The following is a 21615-nucleotide window of genomic DNA, read 5'->3' on the forward strand; positions in this document are numbered from 1 at the left end:
TGTTTGCTTATATATAACTCTGACATCGAACTTAGAATTTTGTAAAAATTTGAACATAATACTATATTACAAATATTGTTAACTACAATATTATCAATATTAACCTTGCAATTAAGCATTGTTACGAGTAATTGCTCAATACAATCTTCTTATACACTATTTACTTTTGATAGAACACTTGGTTATTTTCTTAAAATATAATACAAGGTAATAATTTTAAATATAAATATAAATATTTTAAATGGAAATTTAAAAATCAAAATATGAGAAATTAAAACTTACTTTTTTTTTATAAAAATATCATATGACATTATTATAGAAATAGGGTGGATGAATACAACGTCTCACCATAACAGTCTTCCGTTGTATTTTATCTAAGTTAGAAAATTTTAAATTTAAATTAATTTGATATTTTAAAATATTACATTAATGTGACTCATGAAAGTTATTAATGGTGGCGTTTTTGGTCCCATCATTAAATAAAAAAATTAAAATAAAATTAAGGTTAAAATCTATGGTAAAAGATATTTGTTTCTTATGATATTTAGATATAAATTTTTTTTAGAGATTTTAAAGATTTTAGGGATTGTCCTTAAAATTTTAAAAATTTTATAAATATTCATTAAAGTTAGTTAAAAAGAAACATATTTTATTTATATTTAATGCAACAATAGCAATAAAAATTAAAGTCAAGTCTCGGGTCCCATTGGGTGGGGCCGATATTTTTATTTTTATTCATGTTTAATAAAAATAATAATTTTGAAAAAAAACATAAATATTTTATAAATTAAATGATAAAAAAAGTCAATAAAATATTTGAAATATAGAAAAAGCCTGTGAAATTTTTAAAGCACTTTTACTAAACCTACTCCCTTCCACCCTGAAATTTGAAAGCGCTGACCCAAATCTGATGATTAGGGGGAAGCTTCCTTTCAGGCTTTTCACCAAATTCCAGCTCACCTGTTTAGAGCGTATGCGAACGCCCACGCGCTTCAAAGTGAAATGGGGCAGGACATGGTTGGGTGCTGACGAGTTGCCAGGCAAAAAAATCCCTCGAGTGGGATAGAAAGTGATTCTATTCCAGTTGCCGTCGTCATTTTCCTCATTAAGGTTTTGTGATTAATGGAATTGCTGGGCTTCCGGATTAAGACAGATATATTTTTTGCCAAGTCTTTTCTTATTTCGTGTTTAGGATGTCATTTGGTAATAAGCAATAGAAGTTTGGATTTGCTTTTGAAAAGGTTTTGTGGGTTTTGGTTGTTTTGAACTTGGAGCAGAGACGAATTTGCTGATATTGTTTTTGGTTGCTCTTCCATGCAATCGTATGAATTTTTGAAATGGTATTTGACTAGAGTCTGAATCAGAGCTCTAAAAGCTTTGATTTATTTTGATATTTATTATTATTATTATTATTATTATTATTATTATTATTATCAATGGGAAAGCCTACTGGAAGGAAGAAGAAGCAGGTGGGATCGAAGCCTAGTAATGGCAACGTGAAGCACAGCAAAGCTTCCGATCGAACAGCTAAAGCCTTCGATGAAGACACGGCTGTGTTCGTCGCCATGTCCCAAGAGCTGAAGGAAGAAGGAAACAAACTCTTCCAGAGGCGCGATCACGAAGGCGCCATTTTGAGGTATGAGAAAGCCCTGAAGTTGCTTCCCCGTAGCCACATAGACGTCGCCCACCTGCGCACTAACATGGCGGCGTGCTTTATGCAAATGGGTCTCGGCGAATACCCGCGGGCGATCAATGAGTGCAATTTAGCGCTCGAAGTGGCGCCCAGGTATAGCAAGGCGCTGGTGAGGAGGGCGAGGTGTTATGAGGCTTTGAATAGGCTTAATTTTGCTTTGAGGGATGCTCACAGCGTTTTAAGCGTTGAACCAAACAACATGACGGCGCTGGAGATTGCTGGTAGAGTGAAGAAGACTATGGAGGACAGGGGTGATAAGGTGGACGATAAAGAGATTGTTTTGACTGCGGCATTTGTGGAGTCGCCGCTGAGTAAAGTCGTGAAAGAAAAGGGGAAGAAGAAGAAGAGTGGGAAAGTTGAGGAAAAGAAAGTGGATGATAGGTTGGTGGCGGGGAAGAGTCTTGGTGTTGTGAAGGAAGAGAAGGTAAAGGTTCGTGCAGAGGAGAATGGTAGTGTTGTGAAGGAAAAAGAAGTTGTCACAAAGACAGTGAAGTTGGTTTTGGGGGAGGATATAAGGTGGGCGCAGTTGCCAGTGAATTGTAGTATCAATATAGTAAGGGATGTAGTTTTGGATAGATTTCCAAGCTTGAAGGGCATTCTTATTAAGTATAGGGATCCAGAAGGTGATTTGGTTACAATTACTAGGACTGATGAACTGAGGATGGTTGAATCATTAAGTGGTTCACAGGGTTCTCTCAGATTTTACATTACTGAAGTTAATCCGGATCAAGAACCCGTATATGAGGGAATGAGCAATGGGGTGGTGGGGTGCAAGGATGACAGGAAAGCTACAAATGTTTCTGCAGATGGGAATTTGGGAAATGGTAGGGAAATGGAGAAGAAGTCAAGTTGTATTGATGATTGGATTGTTCAGTTTGCTGGGTTGTTCAAGAACCATGTTGGGTTCAATTCTGATTCATATTTGGACCTTCATGAGCTTGGGATGAAATTATACTCGGAAGCAATGGAGGATACTTTCTCAAGTGAAGAGGCCCAAGAACTCTTTGAAATTGCAGCGGAGAAGTTTCAAGAGATGGCAGCTTTAGCCTTGTTCAATTGGGGAAATGTTCATATGTCTAGGGCGAGAAAGCGAGTATTCTTTTCAGAAGATGGTTCGAGGGAATCTATGCTTGCGCAGATCAAAACTGCCTATGATTGGGCGTATGAAGAGTATAAAAAAGCAGGAATGAGGTATGAAGAAGCTCTGAAAATTAAACCAGACTTTTATGAAGGTTGTCTTGCACTTGGGCAGCAACAGTTTGAGCAGGCAAAACTTTGTTGGTATTATGCCATTGGGAGCAAGGTTAATATGGAGCCAGGGCCTTCTTCCGAGGTCCTGCAGCTTTATAACAAGGCTGAGGACAGCATGGAGAAGGGAATGCAAATGTGGGAGGAGATGGAAGAGCAGCGTCTAAATGGACTAAGCAAATCAGATAAATATAAAGCCCAACTACAACAGATGGGTTTGGATTCTCTTTTTAAAGAAGAATCTGTGGATGAAGCTGCTGAGCAAGCTGCAAACATGAGGTCGCAGATATACCTTTTGTGGGGTACCTTGCTGTATGAGCGTTCTATTGTGGAATTCAAGCTGGGGCTACCAGGCTGGGAAGAATGTTTGGAGGTCGCGGTTGAAAAATTTGAACTTGCTGGAGCCTCTCCAACGGATATTGCTGTCATGATAAAGAACCATTGTTCCAATGAAGCTGCATCAGAAGGTATATACAATTTAATGCTGACAGAAATTGCATTTTTCTTGATGGTTAAATTTAGAAAATTTTAAGCAATTTTCAAAATGCAGGATTAGGATTCAAAATTGATGAGATAGTGCAGGCATGGAATGAGATGTACGATGCTAAAAGATGGCAGATTGGTACTCCATCTTTCAGGCTGGAACCATTATTTCGCCGGCAGGTTCCAAAACTTCATTATATCTTGGAGCAGTTTTGAGTTTTTGTTTGTGATTGTTCATTCTTGGAGACATTAATTGGTGTATTCATGTTATTACTCCATTTTCCCTGAGCTGGGCTGCTGCTGCCAACTAGAACAGGTAATCCACCTATGCTTTTCATTTTTTGCCTGTTGAATTAGTACACAGCCTATTTACCTCATTGATTTATTTAATTATTTCTGATAGTGTATCTTATGGTGAGATGACGTGATATAAAATGGAGTTCAGACAATTTCATGCTATGGACTTTCTTGTGTTAAGTATAAAATTTAAATTTGTTAGATATTTGAAATATACAAGAAGTGATTTTAATTAATATTTGATTGTAGAAATTTAATATAGAATGAAGGGATTTGTGGTTGCTCTATTTGACCAGTTATGATTACATGCATATAATTTGCAGCACAGTCACTTGTCTCCTAACCCACAATATTGGAGGCTTGCATTCAGTTAGGATGAAAGTTAGAGAAGTGTTCTCAAAAGATTGGACTAACCAGGAAGCCTCTGGACCATCTTATTTTTTCTGGAGTAATTAAGTCACATGATGTTTTAACATAAGCATTGAAACACAGGGATCCATAATAAATTTTCTTTGGCCGACCGGAAATGAATCTGGAGCTATCTATTTTCTTAATTCAACAATTATTCACATGCAGATGATAGAATTTATGATGTATTGGTTAGAGGCTGTCTTTTGCACTGAGCCCAAATTCAAGAAATAAGTTGCCTTGGGTGCCTAGTCATTCCAACATATCTTCAATATATTTATTTTTCTGCTTGTTTCTTTTTTGATTATTGGAGAGGGTACTGTCACTTTCAAATATTCTTTCAACGTTCTGCATTTGCATTCAGCTTGCTGTTTAGATAAGTTCTTTATGGTTGACCTTCTCATTGGTTGGAGGGATATTATTTTTAACTGGTGCATGTCTAATTCTAAATTCACTGATCATCTTTTAGTTCTCAATCCATTGCTCTCTCACTTTTACTTTCTTTTCAGCCTTGATTTCTTGGCTAGGTATGAATATTCCCTTTTGTTAAGGAGGTTGTCACATTCTAATATTTGGTACATGAATGGCTGTGGCTCCAACAGATTCTGTAGAGGCACTAGGCCTATAAAAAAAATAGTATTGAAAGTCATTTTTAGCCACAAACATAGAGTTTGCTGGAAATTTCCTTTTTGTTGAGAAAACAACCTTTGACTTCTTGAGTCAGTTGAAAAAAGAAGTGTAGGATGAGAACTGTAGACCAAAAGAGAAAATAAATTGAATTTGTTTAGCAACCAAAAATTCTATAACAGATACAGAGGAAAGTTTTCATTCATCAAGCTCATTTGCATTTGTTGTCATCCGTTTCAGTAGTAGTCATACATGTGTATATACTACGGTCACGAGCATAATCATTAAAGGAATCTCCTTAGCTAAAGTTATCATCTAAGATTTTCAAGTAACATGCCCATTCCAATGCAGCTACGAAACATTCCAATCAAGGACCATTTTCCAACTGGGAAAACTACTGCATAAAGGAAAAGTACCCCCTTGAGGTTTAAGGCCTTTTCCCCGAGGGAGTCACAATGCTTACTTATTTGAAGACCACAACATTTCAATACATAACCAGCAGGTCCAGCACACATAGTCATTGCTGACTAGTTTCAAACAAATGCGCTCATCCTTGAAATTGATCATATTTAACCATTAATCAACTTAAAACAGGGTGCAAAGTCATTTTTCAAATATGAAAGACATCCTGTGGCATTACTATTTCCATTAGCAGACCAAATAAACATAGCAACCAAATTATTCCAATGATTCAAAGATCTGCTATTATGCTAACATTAGGAACGCACTTGTTTTGGAGTATTAAACAGAAAATGGACACAAACTTTGCAATCTTTTGTACAAGGATTCAATTATAGTTTTTTCCAGTGTAACCTAGAATGCGGAATGTTCCAGTTCATGGAACAGGACCGGAATCATGGTATAGAACATGTTCTAAAATGTGGAACATTATCAGTATGCTTTTATACTATATATATGGCACTTTTTTATTTTTTGCTTTTGGGAAGGATGTTGAAGTGTTTCAAAATTTAGAAGAGATAAATAAATTAGGATGGAATTATAACATGATAATTCTCTAGTTTAACTAAAAAAAATATGTTATGTGAAAATATTGAATTAAAAAATAAGATCATTAAATTTAGCGTTCTCGGAACAAAAATGTACCATATTTTGGAATATTTGTACCAATATGTGGTTCTTTAGGGTGTTTGCGTTCTCTGGTAACTATGATTTTTTTCCTAATAAATTCCGTTCTGATCAAACTGCATATATGATACACTGGTAACTAGCTTTTCCAACTTGAGCTGTTGCTATCTCTGATTTTTCTGCATGTTTCCTAATTTTCTGAATTTTTGCTGAGTCTTCCCTCCTTTTTTTTTGCCATCTTCATTATGCCTCTAGAGGCTAGGATTTACAACAATGACCAGTGTTTGTTTGGGAGTAATAGAAAAGCAGCATTGCTAACAAAGATAGAAGCAGGTGCTGTGTGTGTCTCTTTCTCCAGTTTCTCAAGTGCCTAGCTGGCTCTCTGGCTTTTTTGTTTTGATCCCAAATCTCGGTATTATTATATTTCCTACAACCCTTACTTGATCTCATCTAAGCCCCTCTTGCCACCAGGCCCACCACCATTAAATTCAATAATGCTTTGATCTTAATTAGCTTAAAAGGTACATGCCGATTTCTTCTTAAAAAAAATGCATACATATGCTTAGCACAAATTATTCAACATAATAAGAAACAAACAACTATGAAAACTATGCAATTTAATTAGATTTAACATGATTTGAGTGTAGGGTTATCACAAAAGGTTTCCCTATTTGGTTCTTTTATGCATGGGCAAAGATAGGAAAATCTTTTAGATCAAGTTTCCTGCCCATTTGGAAGGGGAGATATTTGAGATTCTTTTGTGGAATTGGTGATTGTGATCGATACGTTTTTCCTTTCTGATTTTTCGGGTATTTGTAAATAATGTTGAAGTATCTGGCCTAGACCTCTATCTTATGTTCTAATTCATGATTGTGCTTGTAATTGAAATTTTTGCATTGCAATAAAAGTTTGTACTATGGTCAAGGATTTGGAAGAGACCATTGTCTTATGTTTTAGTCCTTGATTGAGTGTGTAGTTGAACTTTTAGGATTTTAGCAAAATTGGATCATGCTTGTTGCATAAACTGTTTTCAACATAGGGAAGCCTAGAGCTTATATGAGAAAAGGTACAATTCTTCCCTAATAGTTCCCATCTTGTCTTATGATTATGATGGCAATTGTGTACATGATGCTATGGAGGGAGCATTGTTTCTAGGCACTGGAAGGAGTTACTATAGTGTGCTTGATTTTCTTATGATAGCAAGGTTTTCGTTATGATGTGGATAAATGGACTAGTGATGCGTGGACATGGTTGGCTAGAGCATCTTGAAGCTCTCTGGACGAGAAGATAACAGATGCCTTACACATAAGTGTAAGATTTTTGTTGGAAGACCTGCAATTTGCAGCGATTATCTTTGATGCATGGTGGTTTTTGATAACCAGTTTTTAACCTCCCTTGGTCTGTCTTTTGGTCTTATCTTTTGAGCTACTTCAGCATATGATTTTTGTGATGGAAACCGATGAAAAGGAGTTGCTACTTTAAGAAAAGTTCTTGTAAAGGTTGCTGGAAAAATTCATATAAGGTTTTTAATTTATGGTTTTTTTCATTTTTTTTCTCCATTTAAGTTGCTAAAAATTTTGTAGCATTCTAGAAGGATTTCTTGTGGAATGCTTATGATAATGAGTTGCATTTTATGCTTGGGACAAAGTAATAAAAGGGAAGGATCTTAAGATTTTGATTTTTTTTTCTTAGATCAATAAATAGTTGGATAGATTGATAGAGTATAGGAGCTTTGGACCTGGCACATTTGTTTCAGGAACATCGTGTTGATTCAGGGTGATATTTGTAGTTTGTGGAGAGTTATTATTATAGTAAAGTTTGAAACTGGGGATTTTGAACCTTTTCGTAACACAGGATCATTTTTCTTCTCCAACTACGGAAATTCATCACCAAAAGTGTAGGCTGTGTACAGTGGGCGTTGTCAGCTTATCTGAATTCGGTTAAAGTGTAAGAAAGGTGGAAGGATAGAGGTTTTGATCTTGCCCAACTTGATTGTACACATTGAGGACGGGTTGAAGATTGAATATTGACTTAAAATACAATTACTGCCCTACCCCCTAATATGCATGTGATGAGTCTGCAAGTGGTGAGATGCATGCTCATATCTCTGTTCTGCAACTTAGGTTTTATGAAACAAGTTCTTTGGTCTGTGGGGTGAGTGTTATGTATGCCCTAGGAGGATTTTCAGTTGATTGCTTTTAGAGAGGTGTAAAATTGTGAGTAAACTGTGGTGGTGTGTGGTTTTTGCTGTCTTGCGGGTGCTATGGCTGGAGAGAGATGCTTGCATTTTTCAAGATCAAGTTCCATTTTTAATTTGATCTGGGACTGGATTGTCTTTTTTGTTTCACTGTGGGTTTATTTGTCCACTTGCTCAAGGACTCTGGTTTTTTCTGACAGGCAGCCATACTGGTTGGTTTTGTTAGTTTGACTTTGTTTTCTTTTTTCTGTTTCATTGTTTTTAGCTCTCTCTCTCTCTCTCTCTCTCGTCTTCTGTTTTTTTTGGATTACGCACCGGGTATCCATGATGATGTCTTTGGAATAAATGTTGGTGGTTATACTGGTCATATGGGAGCCTGTGCAAGAATGACTGCATTTATGTTGAAATATTGAGGGGCTGAGTTTTGTATCATTTCTCTTTTTGTTTTGGTACAGTGAAGAAACAAATTATTACGAAGTGTTTGTTTGCGTTGCTAGTTTTCTGTTTATGTTGGTTTACAACTTCTTTCGCAAAAACTGAAAATTTATATAGCTTTCAATTGTTTTGGCAACATATTGTAACAATACTTAAATATTCAAAATTCACTTTTTTGTGGATTATATCATGCATTTTGTGCATAAATTTTAATTAAAATTAAAATGAAATGATCACATGAATTTAAATATTATTAAATAAAAATATCCATAAAATTTTCAAATATTAAAAAAAATAATAAAAGTCATTCAAAAATTTTATATTGCTACTTTTAATTGTCATGTTCAGGATTGTACTTGGAGAACAAAAAAAATGGAGTTCTGAAATATAATAATTGAGTAAAATAAGTATAATAATTTCTGCGTTTATTAAAATACTTTTAATATGTGCTCTTTTGTATTTTCATTATTTTAATCATGTGTTTTAATTGTCATATGGTTCAAGAAAAAACTGAACATTATTGTGTTTTTAATTTTAGTTTTGGAAATATTAGCAAAATTTTTCTATTTTTCAGTTTTTAGTTTCTTTTTCTGGTTTTAATTCTTAGTTGTGGTTTTCATTTCCATGATTTTTGACACTGATAACAAAGGTTCTCTGAGCATTAGCTATTTTCAATTCAATTATGAGAGGGACTTTCTTTTAATAGCAGCGCCTAGACTACCCTTTCTGCGTTTATTATAATACTTTTAATATCTGCTCTTTTGTATTTTCTTTATTTTAATCATGTGTTTTAATTGTCATATGGTTCAAGAAAAAACTGACCATTTGTTCAATTGTGTTTTTAATTTTAGTTTTGGAAATATTAGCAAAAAATTTCTATTTTTCAGTTTTTAGTTTCTTTTTCTGGTTTTAATTCTTAGTTGTGGTTTTCATTTCCATGATTTTTGACACTGATAACAAAGGTTCTCTGAGCATTAGCTATTTTCAATATAATTATGAGAGGGACTTTTTTTTTAATTGCAGTACCTAGACTACCCTTTCTCTTAACCTCTCATGTGTCATCTATGCATTTTAATTGGTACTAATGAAGTGATCGTCTTGTCCTTCATATATGCATTTTAGCTCATATGAATGTGTTCATCCTTGAAGGCTTATATTGCAGATACCATGAAATGGAGTTTTTTGCATGTTACTGTGGAGTCTTTTGTAGTCCCCCCATCACAACCATTTTGGAATGTTCTTTACAAGTCTTTTTACATTTTCCGTGTGTGGGTTAATTATATAAATCCTCATATGCTATTGTGATCGACGCTGGGCAACATTCCTTGAAAGTTGTAGGGCCATCAAATCCTTGTTTACTAACTTGATTTAAGTTTTATTAGGCACAACAGTTTCTCTTCTATTGCTTTTTGTGGTCTCACCATATTTATATCATTTATAGTTGACTCTATTGCATTGTTTCTAGGTTGTGTTCCAAGAACCCAAACCATCTTGCCAATATATCATACCTTACTGGGAAAAAAAAGTGGGGGGGGGGGGGGGGTAGTCATTTGTCTTAAGAGTTAAAACAAAGGGCCTATTTTCTTCATTTTTATCTTTAGATGAAACTTCAGAACATTTTGCCTAGCTCCTTTATCAGCAAGACTGAGGTTATGTTTGATTCATGAATGCCTATTTCTTAGGAATAAGATAGAAGATGATAAGAATGTAATTACAATTGTATGCAAATGTAATAATTTTGAACAAAGTCACTCATGCAGTTGCATTCTTCCATCTTAGATGGAATTAGATAGGAATAGACATTCCCATGGTTGGGAATAGTCATTCCTTGTTGTTGACGTTCGTTCAACTTGAACACGCGCAGCGAAAGCACACAATCAAACACAAAACAATCAACACCCACTAATGTAATCACTTGATGATGAAATATATGCTCAAGAAGCAATCAAATAATAATAAGAAGAATAAAAAACACAACTAGAACACACAAGATTTATGTGGTTTGGCAATAGTCTACGTCCATGGGAGCAGCAACCTCGGTTTCACTATGATCAATGTCAAAGCTACAATCTTCGAAGCTTACTTGAAGCTCTGAATATGAGCCACATCCCCAATAATCTCTACCTTGGCGAATATTCACCAAATTGGAAATCTGAAAGCATAACCACTGCTCCACCCAGGCCTATAGATCGGGACCTACCTCTCCTCTAACACCTGGAGACGTAAACCAAGTCCAAGCCACACTTGAATTTGACCGTGGTAACAGGAACTTCACCTAGCTGAACACCCAGCTCCTTGAATGATCCTTTGAACCAGAATGCTACCTTGACAGCCTCAGCCTCTGCCAAGAACTCCGATCCAGTTGTAACCAGCGCACCTTAAGACTGTACCCCGGACTTCCAACAATTAGGCCTTCCCACAACATATTTCGTTGTAAGCCCCTCCTGTCATCCAAGCCTCTTGCGTAGTTTCCATCTGCAAACCTCACAATTGACGGAACCCTCTATTGCCCACCAAAGTACACAGCTGCACTGGCATAGGAACCCTTTGACACGGCCCAAATATCACTGTTCATTCATGAGTACTGAGTGGTAGACTATTAACTTAGATTCGCCAACGGTGTACCGGTGACAGGTTTAACATCAACCATGCTAAACCTCACCAATACCTGATCCCCAAAACCACCCTGAGATAACCGCAATTTCCATGTAGTTTTGTCCATACAATCGCCCTGAGATAACACTAATCTCCCCGCAGCTACAAAGTCGCCCTGAGATAATCCAAATCTTCCTGTAACTTTGCGAATCTCCAATCCAAGAATACTCTTGACAACACTCAACACCTTCATGTCAATTTCCTTTCTCAACAAAGTTCCCGACTGATTTAGCTGAGTCGGAACTTTTCCAGCAATCAGCATGTCGCTCACATAAAACAACAAAATAACTACCCACCTGCAACCTATCTCCCACTCCCTCTCTGGGAGTACCACCAACCCCCCTGTCTATTTCTTATACAATACCTCCATTTCCTCTTCCATGGCACCTGTCCATCTACCCTTCTCTTGGCCATGCACTGCCTCCTGAAAGGTAGTAAGAGCTTTCATGGTAGTAATGGTTGCATAAGACATCATATCACATCTGGGTGGTGGTCTGATAGCGCCTTTGAGCCCATTGTGATCCTGCTGGTCTCTCGAGCTCGAACTCCCTGCATCATGACCAATGTCATCTCTGCCCTGAGTCGGAATCTCCACCTACATCACAATCTCTTTTTGTTCCAGTTTATCCCATGATACCGTAGGTCTCCTGAGTTAGAACTCCCTGCACTTTTGTCCTAAGTCTCCAACTCTACCTGCACGACATGCTTATTGCTACTACTATAGCATTTTGGCACCCGTTTCTCTTCATCTATCTAAGTACGTTGTCTCATGGTTTTAACACCTAAAAACATGTCTCTACCAATCGCCACCCTGTTTGCCATTGGATCGCCCAGGTTGAACCCATTTTTCTTATATACCAGAAAGATGCACTTTCCGAACATAACACTAAGCTTAGATCCCACCTTGCTAGAAACGTGCAGAGCTGGACCTCCAAAGTCTACCACATAACCAGTCCAAGCCTCTCCTGCAACTCTCCCATCTAGTGGTACCTTTAGCGATCGATTAACCGAGAAACATGCCATACTCACTTCACCAAGAAGTCCCTTGCAAGCTTTGCATACACCATGCCCTGCTCACAAAACTTCTTAAACACCAGCGTACTCAGAACCAACATCTGACTTGAGGAACTCTATTCCAATTTGGTACTCCACCTTAACCACAAGTTACACTTGGAAAACAACTCCAACTTGTACCACATGAGATACCCCTAGACCCTTCGTGATAACCTCACGAAATACCCATGTCTAATCCATGATGCTGCTCTCATTGGTCTCCAAACATCTACACCAATATAGTTAAGAATACCCACTGTTTTGTGTGTGGTTATGTTACACAAAACGATATTACCTGACTCACAACTCTCAGTTGCAACTCCACCTACAACTGTGTTACCCTATGGTGCATAAAGATTCCTTGTTATCCTCTGTCCCTTCATCACCATCAATACACCATCACAGACCATCATCCTCCTGCCTTTGGACTTGTAACTATACTCGTCACAATCCAAAGCACCCAATGATATCACATTCTTCCGTAGATCGAGTACATGTCTTACCCCACACAACGTCCTTACCACGTCATCGTATATCTTGATCCTAATATCCCCTATTCCGCCAATGTTGTAGATCTCGTCATTTCCCATCAGAATGGAACTAGGAATCACCAATCTGTAAGTGATGAACCAGGCTCTGTTGGACATCATGTGAAAGAACACCGTGTCTAGGATCCAAGAATTCGTGAGGCGTTCTGAACTTGATGAAACAAAAAGCATCTCACCATCACTGCTCCTCGAGTCCCCTTCTTCAACTACATTCACAGATATTGACGAACGCCCTTGAGCTTTTTCTTTTCCCTTTTCCCACTCTAGACATTCCGGTTTTATGTGCCCTAGTTTTCCGCACTTAAAACAACGAACATCCTTCTTCCTCCTGGACTGAGTTTTATAACCACTTGATCCACTCCAGGATTTGCCTCTGCCATGATCCTGATTACCCTTTGCCACGAGTCCTTCACCATGTGAACCCTCATTGTTGGTTTTCTTCCTTTGATGGAACCCCAACAATGCACTTGTGATGTCCTCCAACTCTAGGGTTTTTTTTCCCCAAGTTAGCGTTGTAACCAAATTATCGTATGTAGGCGACGTAGGTAGGGAATTCAGCAGCATCAACACTTTGTTCTCCTCCTCGAACTTCACATCAACTCACCCTAGATTACTAATGATCTGATTAAATGTGTTGATGTGGTGAGTCAAGTTTGTACCCTCCGCCATCTTAAGCCAATAAAACTTTTGCTTATGATACAGCTTGTTCGAAATCGACTTGGACATGTATTGGCGCTCCAGTTTCAACAAAACCGCCGCCAGTGAGTCCTCATCCATGATGTGACACGTCATCAGCTAGACATCACTTGATCATGGAAACCGCCTTTGCTTCAAGCTCCTTCCAACTTGCGTTGTTCATGTCGTCCGACTTCTTTCCGTATAATGCTTTCACCATTCCTTGCTGCACTAACAAGTCCTTTACCCTTCGCTATCGAAGCCCAAAATTACCAGTTCCATCGAACTTAATCGAAGAGACCCCAGCCATTGTAGAACCAATAGCTTTGATACCACTTGTTGACATTTGTTCAACTTGAACACAAGCAGCAGAAGCACACAATCAAACACGAAACAATCAACAACCACTAATGCAATCACTTGATGATGAAATATACTCAAGAAGCAATTAAATAATAATAAAAATGATAAAAAACACAATTAGTACGCACAAGATTTACGTGGTTCAGCAGTAGCCTACGTCCACAGGAGCAGCAACCTCGGCTTCACTATGATCAATGTCAAAGCTACAATCTTTGAAGCTTACTTGAAGCTCTGAATATGAGCCACATCCCCAACACTTGTCCATTTATGAATTGATATATATGTATATATATCATTTGCTTTACGATAACAACATGTTTTCTTTTATACATTCTTAAGTACTTATATTTTGACCATTCTATTCCTTGGAATAGACTACAAACTGAATCTAATCTTAGTGGTAGAATGTAGATGTTTGCGCAGATGTGTGTGCTCATATGAGCATTTGGGCCCTAAAGATTTCTAACCCTAATTGCATTTATGATGGATCGCATTTGAAGAGACTTCAGGGTGCAGTAATTATTTTCATGATCAATTGAAATAGATGTTTCATGCCAATTGGCTTCAATCCTTTCCTTAGAATTGTGGTTTTAAATCCTGGATGAGGTCAGACCACTCGTACAGGTGAAAACTTAATAGACCTCTATTAGGTGAGTTTGTCATGCAGGTAAATGGGTGGGATGCAAATATGGGAGGTTGGGTTTCTTTTGAGAGTCCTTGGAGGTCTATTTCACAGATCTATTCTTTGTTCTCTATATGTGATTTGTTGCTGGAAATGGTTCTTGTATCAATTTTTGGGAAGATAATTGGGTGGGAGAGTCAACATTTTCCTTGATTATGCCGCCTTTCCTTGGTGCATAATGCTGTCATTTCTTCTTTCTTAATTTCACATGGGTGGAGTTTCTCTTGGGATTTCCATTTTCTAGGGCTCTTATAGATGGGAAGGTGGTGGGACTTTCTTATTTGTTTTTGTTGTTGGAGGGATATTGTCATTCCATTAGTGGGGATTTTCAGTCCCTGGGTTTAGATCATGGAATTATTCTTGAAAATCATTTTTTGAGCATCAAATTTGTGCCAATATGTCCTTTACTCTTCATCACATTATTTGGAAGGCAAAAGTTCCCTCTAGTATCAAGGCTGTTTGGTTGATTGTTCTTAATAGAATTTACACCAACAGTCTACTGTGGAGTTGGAGCCCTTTTAAGGCATCACATTGGGATGTGTGTCCCTTGTGTTTTAGTGGTTTAAAATCAGTCTCATCTTTTTTGCATTGTTCTTTCTCTTGGAGGGTGTGAAACAAGTTATTTGGTGTGTTTGGAGAAAAGTGGACGTGTCCAATTGGTGAAGGACTTGTTGACTATTTCCTTTACTGGTTTTGGAAGAAGTATAGATGGATGAGCATCATGGGGTATTTGGTTGGAACAGAATGCTCGTGTTCAACAGGAAGAAGATGACATGTTTTTTACTCTGGAATAGGTTGCATCATTTGACATCCCTTTGGTCTGACGCAGCTGGATGTTTTAAAGGATTATGCTTCTTGGATTTGTAGCATGATTGGCAGGCTGTATTATTGTGATTTAATTAATTTTATTTTTGCTTCTTGGACTATAGGGAGGATTTCTATTTCTCCTTTTTGTATTCCTTTTCTTACTGAATTCTTTTTCTACTAAAAAAAGGCTACTAATCTGGAGGAATGAATAAAATAATTTAGGAAATTTATATTACTCACCTAATTAGGGTTTAAAAAATCTCTAATAATATAGATTTGAGAAAAATACCAAACTTTCATAGTTTTCTTTCCCCAAAAGACTCCTTGGAAGACATCTTTGCATGGAACATAAGCTTATTTCATGCATCAAACCTCTTCAAGATCAACCATTGTCTGGTTCTTTTGGGTAAAACGAAGTGCTTCAAGTGTGTTGTGTGATTGTGGGATACCTTTAGATTAAAAAGGAAAGTTCTATAATACAGCTATAAGACCAACTATACAGTATGGATTAGAATTTTAAGCAATTAAGCAACATAACCAAAATGTCGAAGTTGAATGAGAATGCTATGGTGGGTGAGTGGTATAAGTCTAGAGGATTAATTGAGGAATGAACACATTCATGGTAAGTTAGATATAGAAGATAAAAGGAGAGAGGTGTGTTAAGCTGGTTTGGGCAAATAACGTACCAGGAAGGGGTGAGCTGCTTAATATTAGTGGCTGTAGGGGAGAGGAGAAGACACAGTAACTTTGAAATAGTTCCTAGGTATTTGACAACCCTCCATTTGTCAGAGGATATTTCCCTAGGTAATGCAGAATAGCCGAAAAGAATTCATCTAGCCGACCCACCTAGTGGAACTTAAGGCTTGGCGGCGGTGGTTGTAATTATAGAGGCCCATGGATCATAAATAATTGGCTTTGCGTCAATCAGATGCACGTACATATACTTCGTGTATTCTCGAATCAATTTTGGAGATAGTAACTCCTGATCAACTCTGAAACTTAACTCTCTGGTTGACTCTCAAAATGCATATCTTGGTCATTTTTGTACCCAAGACAGCTGTGCAATAGAAATTACAGATATCCTGTTATGATGGCCATTTGAAGTCCTTCAGATATGTTATTTCCTAAGTCACGATGTGTTCCATTTTTATGAATCTCTCAACCTGTGTTGACATTGAAGTGAGCAAAACATAATTTCTCTAACCTTGTGTTTTTTCAGGTTTTTTTTTTCTCCATCAGTCATGTTCTGCTTCAGCTGATTGCTTTTGGGAAGTGAAGATTGAGCTAGTTGTCATGTGTTGGTTTGGGAATGGGAGTGGCCTTTTGATTGGGCCAGGTTATTCATTTTTCTTTTCTTGGTTGGTTTTTCCTTGAAGGCCATCAAGTGGCAGGAGTTTCGTTTTTTTAGAGTCACAGGAGAGTTCATGGTTTGAGAAAGTAAGTTTATGATGGGATTCAGAAAGTCATTAAAAGAATGGCTGGCTAGAGCATTGTATTCTATAATAACCATAGAGGTTTGTTGTTCAATATATGTTCTCAGTTTGCTCATCTGTAAACGATTTTTTGTGTTTTTTATATAGCAGTATACAGCTATCTCTACCTTTTCTTTTCTTTTCTTTTTTTCCTTCCAGTCACTAAATTCAAAATTCCTTTCGAATTGTAAACATGTGTGCATGTATATATTGACTATTATAAATGACAAGGTTTGGGGCTCCCCTTGATTTTTTTTTCACTGGATCCTCCACCCCATCCACTTGCCATGCAAAAAGGGAAAAAAAAAAAAAAAAAAAATCATCATTTCGTATACCATGTCAAGCTTGCTAAGCAGGTGAGCGCATCTCCTGTACCCTCTCTATCTCTTCCCTCTACCCCTGGAGTAGGACAATCTTTCTCATCTTGCCTAATAGCTCCTCTCTGATCCATCACTCCCTCTCTCTGTCTTGCTAACGACCCCATGTCTCTTCCTCTCTCACAATCTTGAACTCTATATTCTCCATCATCATCTCTCTCTCTCTGGTTTTAGAAGAACCAATAACAGGGGTCCAAGCTGGTCCGATCAACCTCAAAAAACTGGAAATGAAGTTAACTCAGGGTCAGCCTGGTATGGTATATTTAAAAGTATATGAAAACAAAACCACTCCTTGCCCCCATTTGCGATTCAGTCCCCCATCCCTAAGCCCCCTATTTTGTCGTGAAATTGGTTGGAGAGGAGAAGAAAAAAAGAGTGAAGAAAAGAGCAACTTCTTTCTAACATGATAAACCACAACTATTATGAACAAACACTAAAAGGATATAATAGTTAATAAATAACTAATTTTAAGAATTAAGAATTAAAAAAATTAAGAGTTAGAACATGCATGTAATAAGTGTCCACAATAAGTTAGCAATTAAAAGAATATAATAGTATAATAGCATAATTAATTTATTATTTTAAAAATAAGAAAACTAAGAAAAATCCTGCATCCTAATATTTAATCAGATTAGTATTGGGACACATATTATGTGTATTCTTTACATTTTCAAATTTATTAGTTTTTATGCGATAATGGGAGTTGAAAAAATAATAAAAAATTATAGTTTTTCTTGCTAAAAATTTAAACTTAAAACTATTTCATTAAGTTATTATGTACCCATTATTTGTAAATTTGTAATTAAATGATGACTTGTAAGATTGAGGGTCTTTTTAAAAGAGGAAGAGAAGAAGTATGCAAATTTATTCTCTTAATTAATGTTATAGATAAATTTGCATTTTTGTTTAATTGGTTTTTAGTAATATTAAAGTTCTATTCTCAGGATGTAATATAATGACAATTTGTAATAAAAATTATATAAGAGCGCAATAATTTTAAAAGAAATAATTGATACAAAAGTTTGTATTGTTGCATTTGTTGGTGTTACCGTATAAATATTGAATGTTTCAAAAAAAAAAATTTAAAAATATCTGTTTAGTAAATATTATATAATAGTCATTGATTTTATTTTTATTAAGTATACGTAAAATTTAATATATTAGTTTTAACGTTTTAAAGTATTAACTATTACTTCAACGGTTTCATATTTATAATGATGAAAGCTATACTTAATTTTACCTATATAAACTGTGATACAATTTCATTTCAATATACGGTTTTCTTCCTCAAAATATTTTCATCTTCTATTCTTTCTTTAGATTTATATTTTATTAGATAACTAAATGACACTACATCTCCTATAGCTCTAATGTTTGTGAGTGCATACAAAATTGAGCTAACTGAGTAATCCTGGAGATGTGCGCAGTGACTATATACATTTAGAAATGTTCTCCGTAAGCGCGAAATCAGTTTTAAAGACAGTGGTTCTTCTACGCCTGAGCTTCTGATAGGTATTTATATTTTTATTTAATATTAATTTTATTTGTAAATTTTTTTCGTTCTATTATATTTCCAATATTCTTAAAGTCAATTGCTATTATATATTTTAGAAGGGAAAAAAATAAATTGTATATATTGAAAACTTTCAGAAAAAAATTTATCTATTTTTCCCCAATTATATGATTATATGATTTTTGAAAGGCACGTAAATTTATTATCTTTAGTTATGAGGTTTAAAGTGTTTTGATATTTTATTCGTATGTGAAATTAATGGTGGTGCATAAATATGCAATTAAATTAATATGCTTAATAATTGTTATTAATGCTTTTTTTTTTTTTTTTTTACAAAGTAAGATATGTGCAAATGAGGCAGAGTCTTTGCACGGAGCAATAGTATGGTGATAGAGTCACCTAAATTTATGAGCCTTAAATGACACATGAAAATTAATTCGAGTATGATAATAATAAACACAAATATGTAATTTTATAGTGCATTGTCCAAGTGAATAACTTAATCATAGTATTGACTTTCATTAGTACATTTGTGGACTTACTTAAACTAACTGAATAATCAAATTGGACTATTATTAGCGTGATAACAAAATGTGGGGTACCTAGTACCAATATGATTCAAATATGAAATTTGATGAACAATTGTTGATTAATGAATTCCTTAACTAAAGGACTAGCTAAAAAGTTAATAGAAAATAAACATCGAGGGGACTATGTCTTAAGCCCTTAATGTAAACTACTAATGATGGTAGCCCAACTTATGTGATTGGAAATTTCATGAATTAGGTTCAATGGGTAATAACAAGTCATTGAGTCGTTTGGTGAACACTATTACTTATTTTTTATCATCCCTATCGAAATAGTACAATTGTAACCATTATAAGTTGATTATAATTTGTTGACCTTTTGAGTCTAATCCGTGTTTTAATTATGACAAACTACAGTATCTCATATGTGTGCTAAGTGTATGAATAGGTTCATTTTTCTAAGCACGAATGACAAATGAGAAACAGAAGCCGAAAAATGCTTAAATGCACACACCATTCAGCGCATTCCATGATATTGCAAAGGAGAAGAGCATGAATATTTTTGTTTCAAGTTGTATTGTATTGCATTCATTTTATTCGGTCTGTAATATTTAATATGGTCTGTAATAATACATCTGCATGCATGATAGGGTTTAAATGCTCAAAAGGCCATAGACTGACCATAGGGAACCAAACTTGACTTCAGTCGACCGATACTTGATTTTTAGGCTTAACTTAAAAGCCTAGACTATAGATCGACTATTAGGTCCTTTAACATCACTTAGAAAATCCTCTTAAACTCACAAGTCATAACTATGTAAATAAGGGTAAACTATACTCAAAATCAAGACCTAAAAATAATGATTGAAAGTCACTCAGTCAACCAAACCCAGCTATATATATTTAGCTTAGTCAACCGAACCCAGCTATATATATTTAGCTTAGTCGACCGAACCATTCAGGGGTCAACAATTTGACCAAGGTTCAGTCGACCAAATAGTTTTGAACGCATCTTTCATAGTCGACTGAACTGGCTTGTGTCTGACACCTAACTATTCAGTCGACCGAACCTCAAGTTCATTTTTGATTGAGTCGACCGAATCATATGAATAGCAGACTGAACTTAAAATATAGTTGATCGAACCTCAAACGCTTTCAAAATCGCATTAATTCAGTCGACTATATCTTTAGTTCAAAAGTGTCTCGGTCGACCAAACTTGGCAATTGGGTCGACCAAAGTTAAAATATAGTTGACCGAAACTCTCGGGTTGCCATAATTTTTAATCGCGATAACTGAGGTTAATTAACGGTAAATTGGATTAAAAGCTTATTAAACAAATTTAATAATTCCCTCTATGTCCCAACGATCATTTTTTTTATAGAGTCTATATATATACCCTTATTTACACAAATTAAGGATTGATTAGTACTTTGATTAAGAAAATTTTTCTCTGAATTTCTTTGAGTTACATTTTCCTATACAAGCCTATATTCCCTACCTTTTACTTATTCCATTGCAAAATCATATTAAGTGAGAGTATTGTGAGATATCCTACACTTCCTATACAAGCTTATACTCTCATTATTGTGATTGTTTGCTGATTTTATTGAGAGTTAAGTACAAAAGTTTTTCCCTATAGATTTAATTCATAAATTCATTTTGTAGGGAAACTTTTATTAGCTTGTGAGTCTTTGCATTTTTTATTGCAAGACTCTTGAGCTTGTCTTGTATTTTCTTTGAAGAAAATATTTTTGACAAACTTGTGTTCTAAATATCTCTTGTGCTTGAGTTTCTGAAAATCTTTTTTAGATATTTGATTATACTTTTGAAATCTTGGAAACCCTATTTGTGGTTGATATATTTATATATATTGTTTTAAAGATATTATCATAACACACTATCACACTTTGATTGCCACACTGACATTAACTTGAGAGTTGTAATACTGTCTTCACTGAGCTTATAAATCTTATCATTTTGAAGTACATTGGTTATATTGGTACAAATCTTCTTATTAGAGAAGCACATATATTGTACACGAAATTTGTATTATTTGTTTGTTGTATTTCCAGGCGTAGCTTGAAAGGGTGATAATCTAACCCAGAAGGATTGTATGTAAAGGTTGAGGTCAGCCGTGGTAATTTGACCTGGTTGTAACTGGTGCCGCTCTACCCATTAAGTGAACATTAGTGAAACCCTCGGGCTTGCGAGTTAAGGCGGGTACGTAGACAGTATTGGTCGAACCTCGATAACATATCTGGTGTTAGTTTTATTTTCTGTAATTTAATTTCTACACCTGTATGTTAATACTTATTGCTTTAAATTGATTAAATATTTGCTTAGTAGAACATTTGTGATATTAATATATACTTAAACTGACCCTAGTGTAACGACTTGCTTATTTTAATATAAAAATGAAACATAATAAATAAAACGGTCAACCCAAATCCGTGGGTAACGGGGACACC

The 21615-nt window shown here is 35.7% G+C and overlaps 1 protein-coding gene across 2 annotated transcripts; it reads left to right on the top strand.

Annotated features, from left to right (window-relative positions):
- Positions 1-853: 853 nt before the first annotated feature.
- On the top strand, positions 854-16856 carry LOC131152422 (protein PHOX1-like). Of its 2 annotated transcripts, XR_009135940.1 has the most exons (3): positions 854-3408; positions 3492-3740; positions 16477-16856. XR_009135940.1 is itself a non-coding variant. In XM_058104298.1 (2 exons), the coding sequence occupies exons 1-2, from the start codon at positions 1437-1439 to the stop codon at positions 3638-3640; spliced, it is 2121 nt and encodes a 706-aa protein (XP_057960281.1). In that variant the 5' UTR covers positions 854-1436; the 3' UTR covers positions 3641-3882. The 2 variants fall into 2 exon arrangements, 1 of the variants encoding a protein (XP_057960281.1); XM_058104298.1 differs by lacking the exon at positions 16477-16856 and having other exon boundaries at positions 3492-3882.
- The last annotated feature ends 4759 nt before the right edge of the window (positions 16857-21615 follow it).

Source organism: Malania oleifera, chromosome 3 (assembly GCF_029873635.1).
Source record: "Malania oleifera isolate guangnan ecotype guangnan chromosome 3, ASM2987363v1, whole genome shotgun sequence".
Lineage (NCBI taxonomy): Eukaryota > Viridiplantae > Streptophyta > Magnoliopsida > Santalales > Ximeniaceae > Malania > Malania oleifera.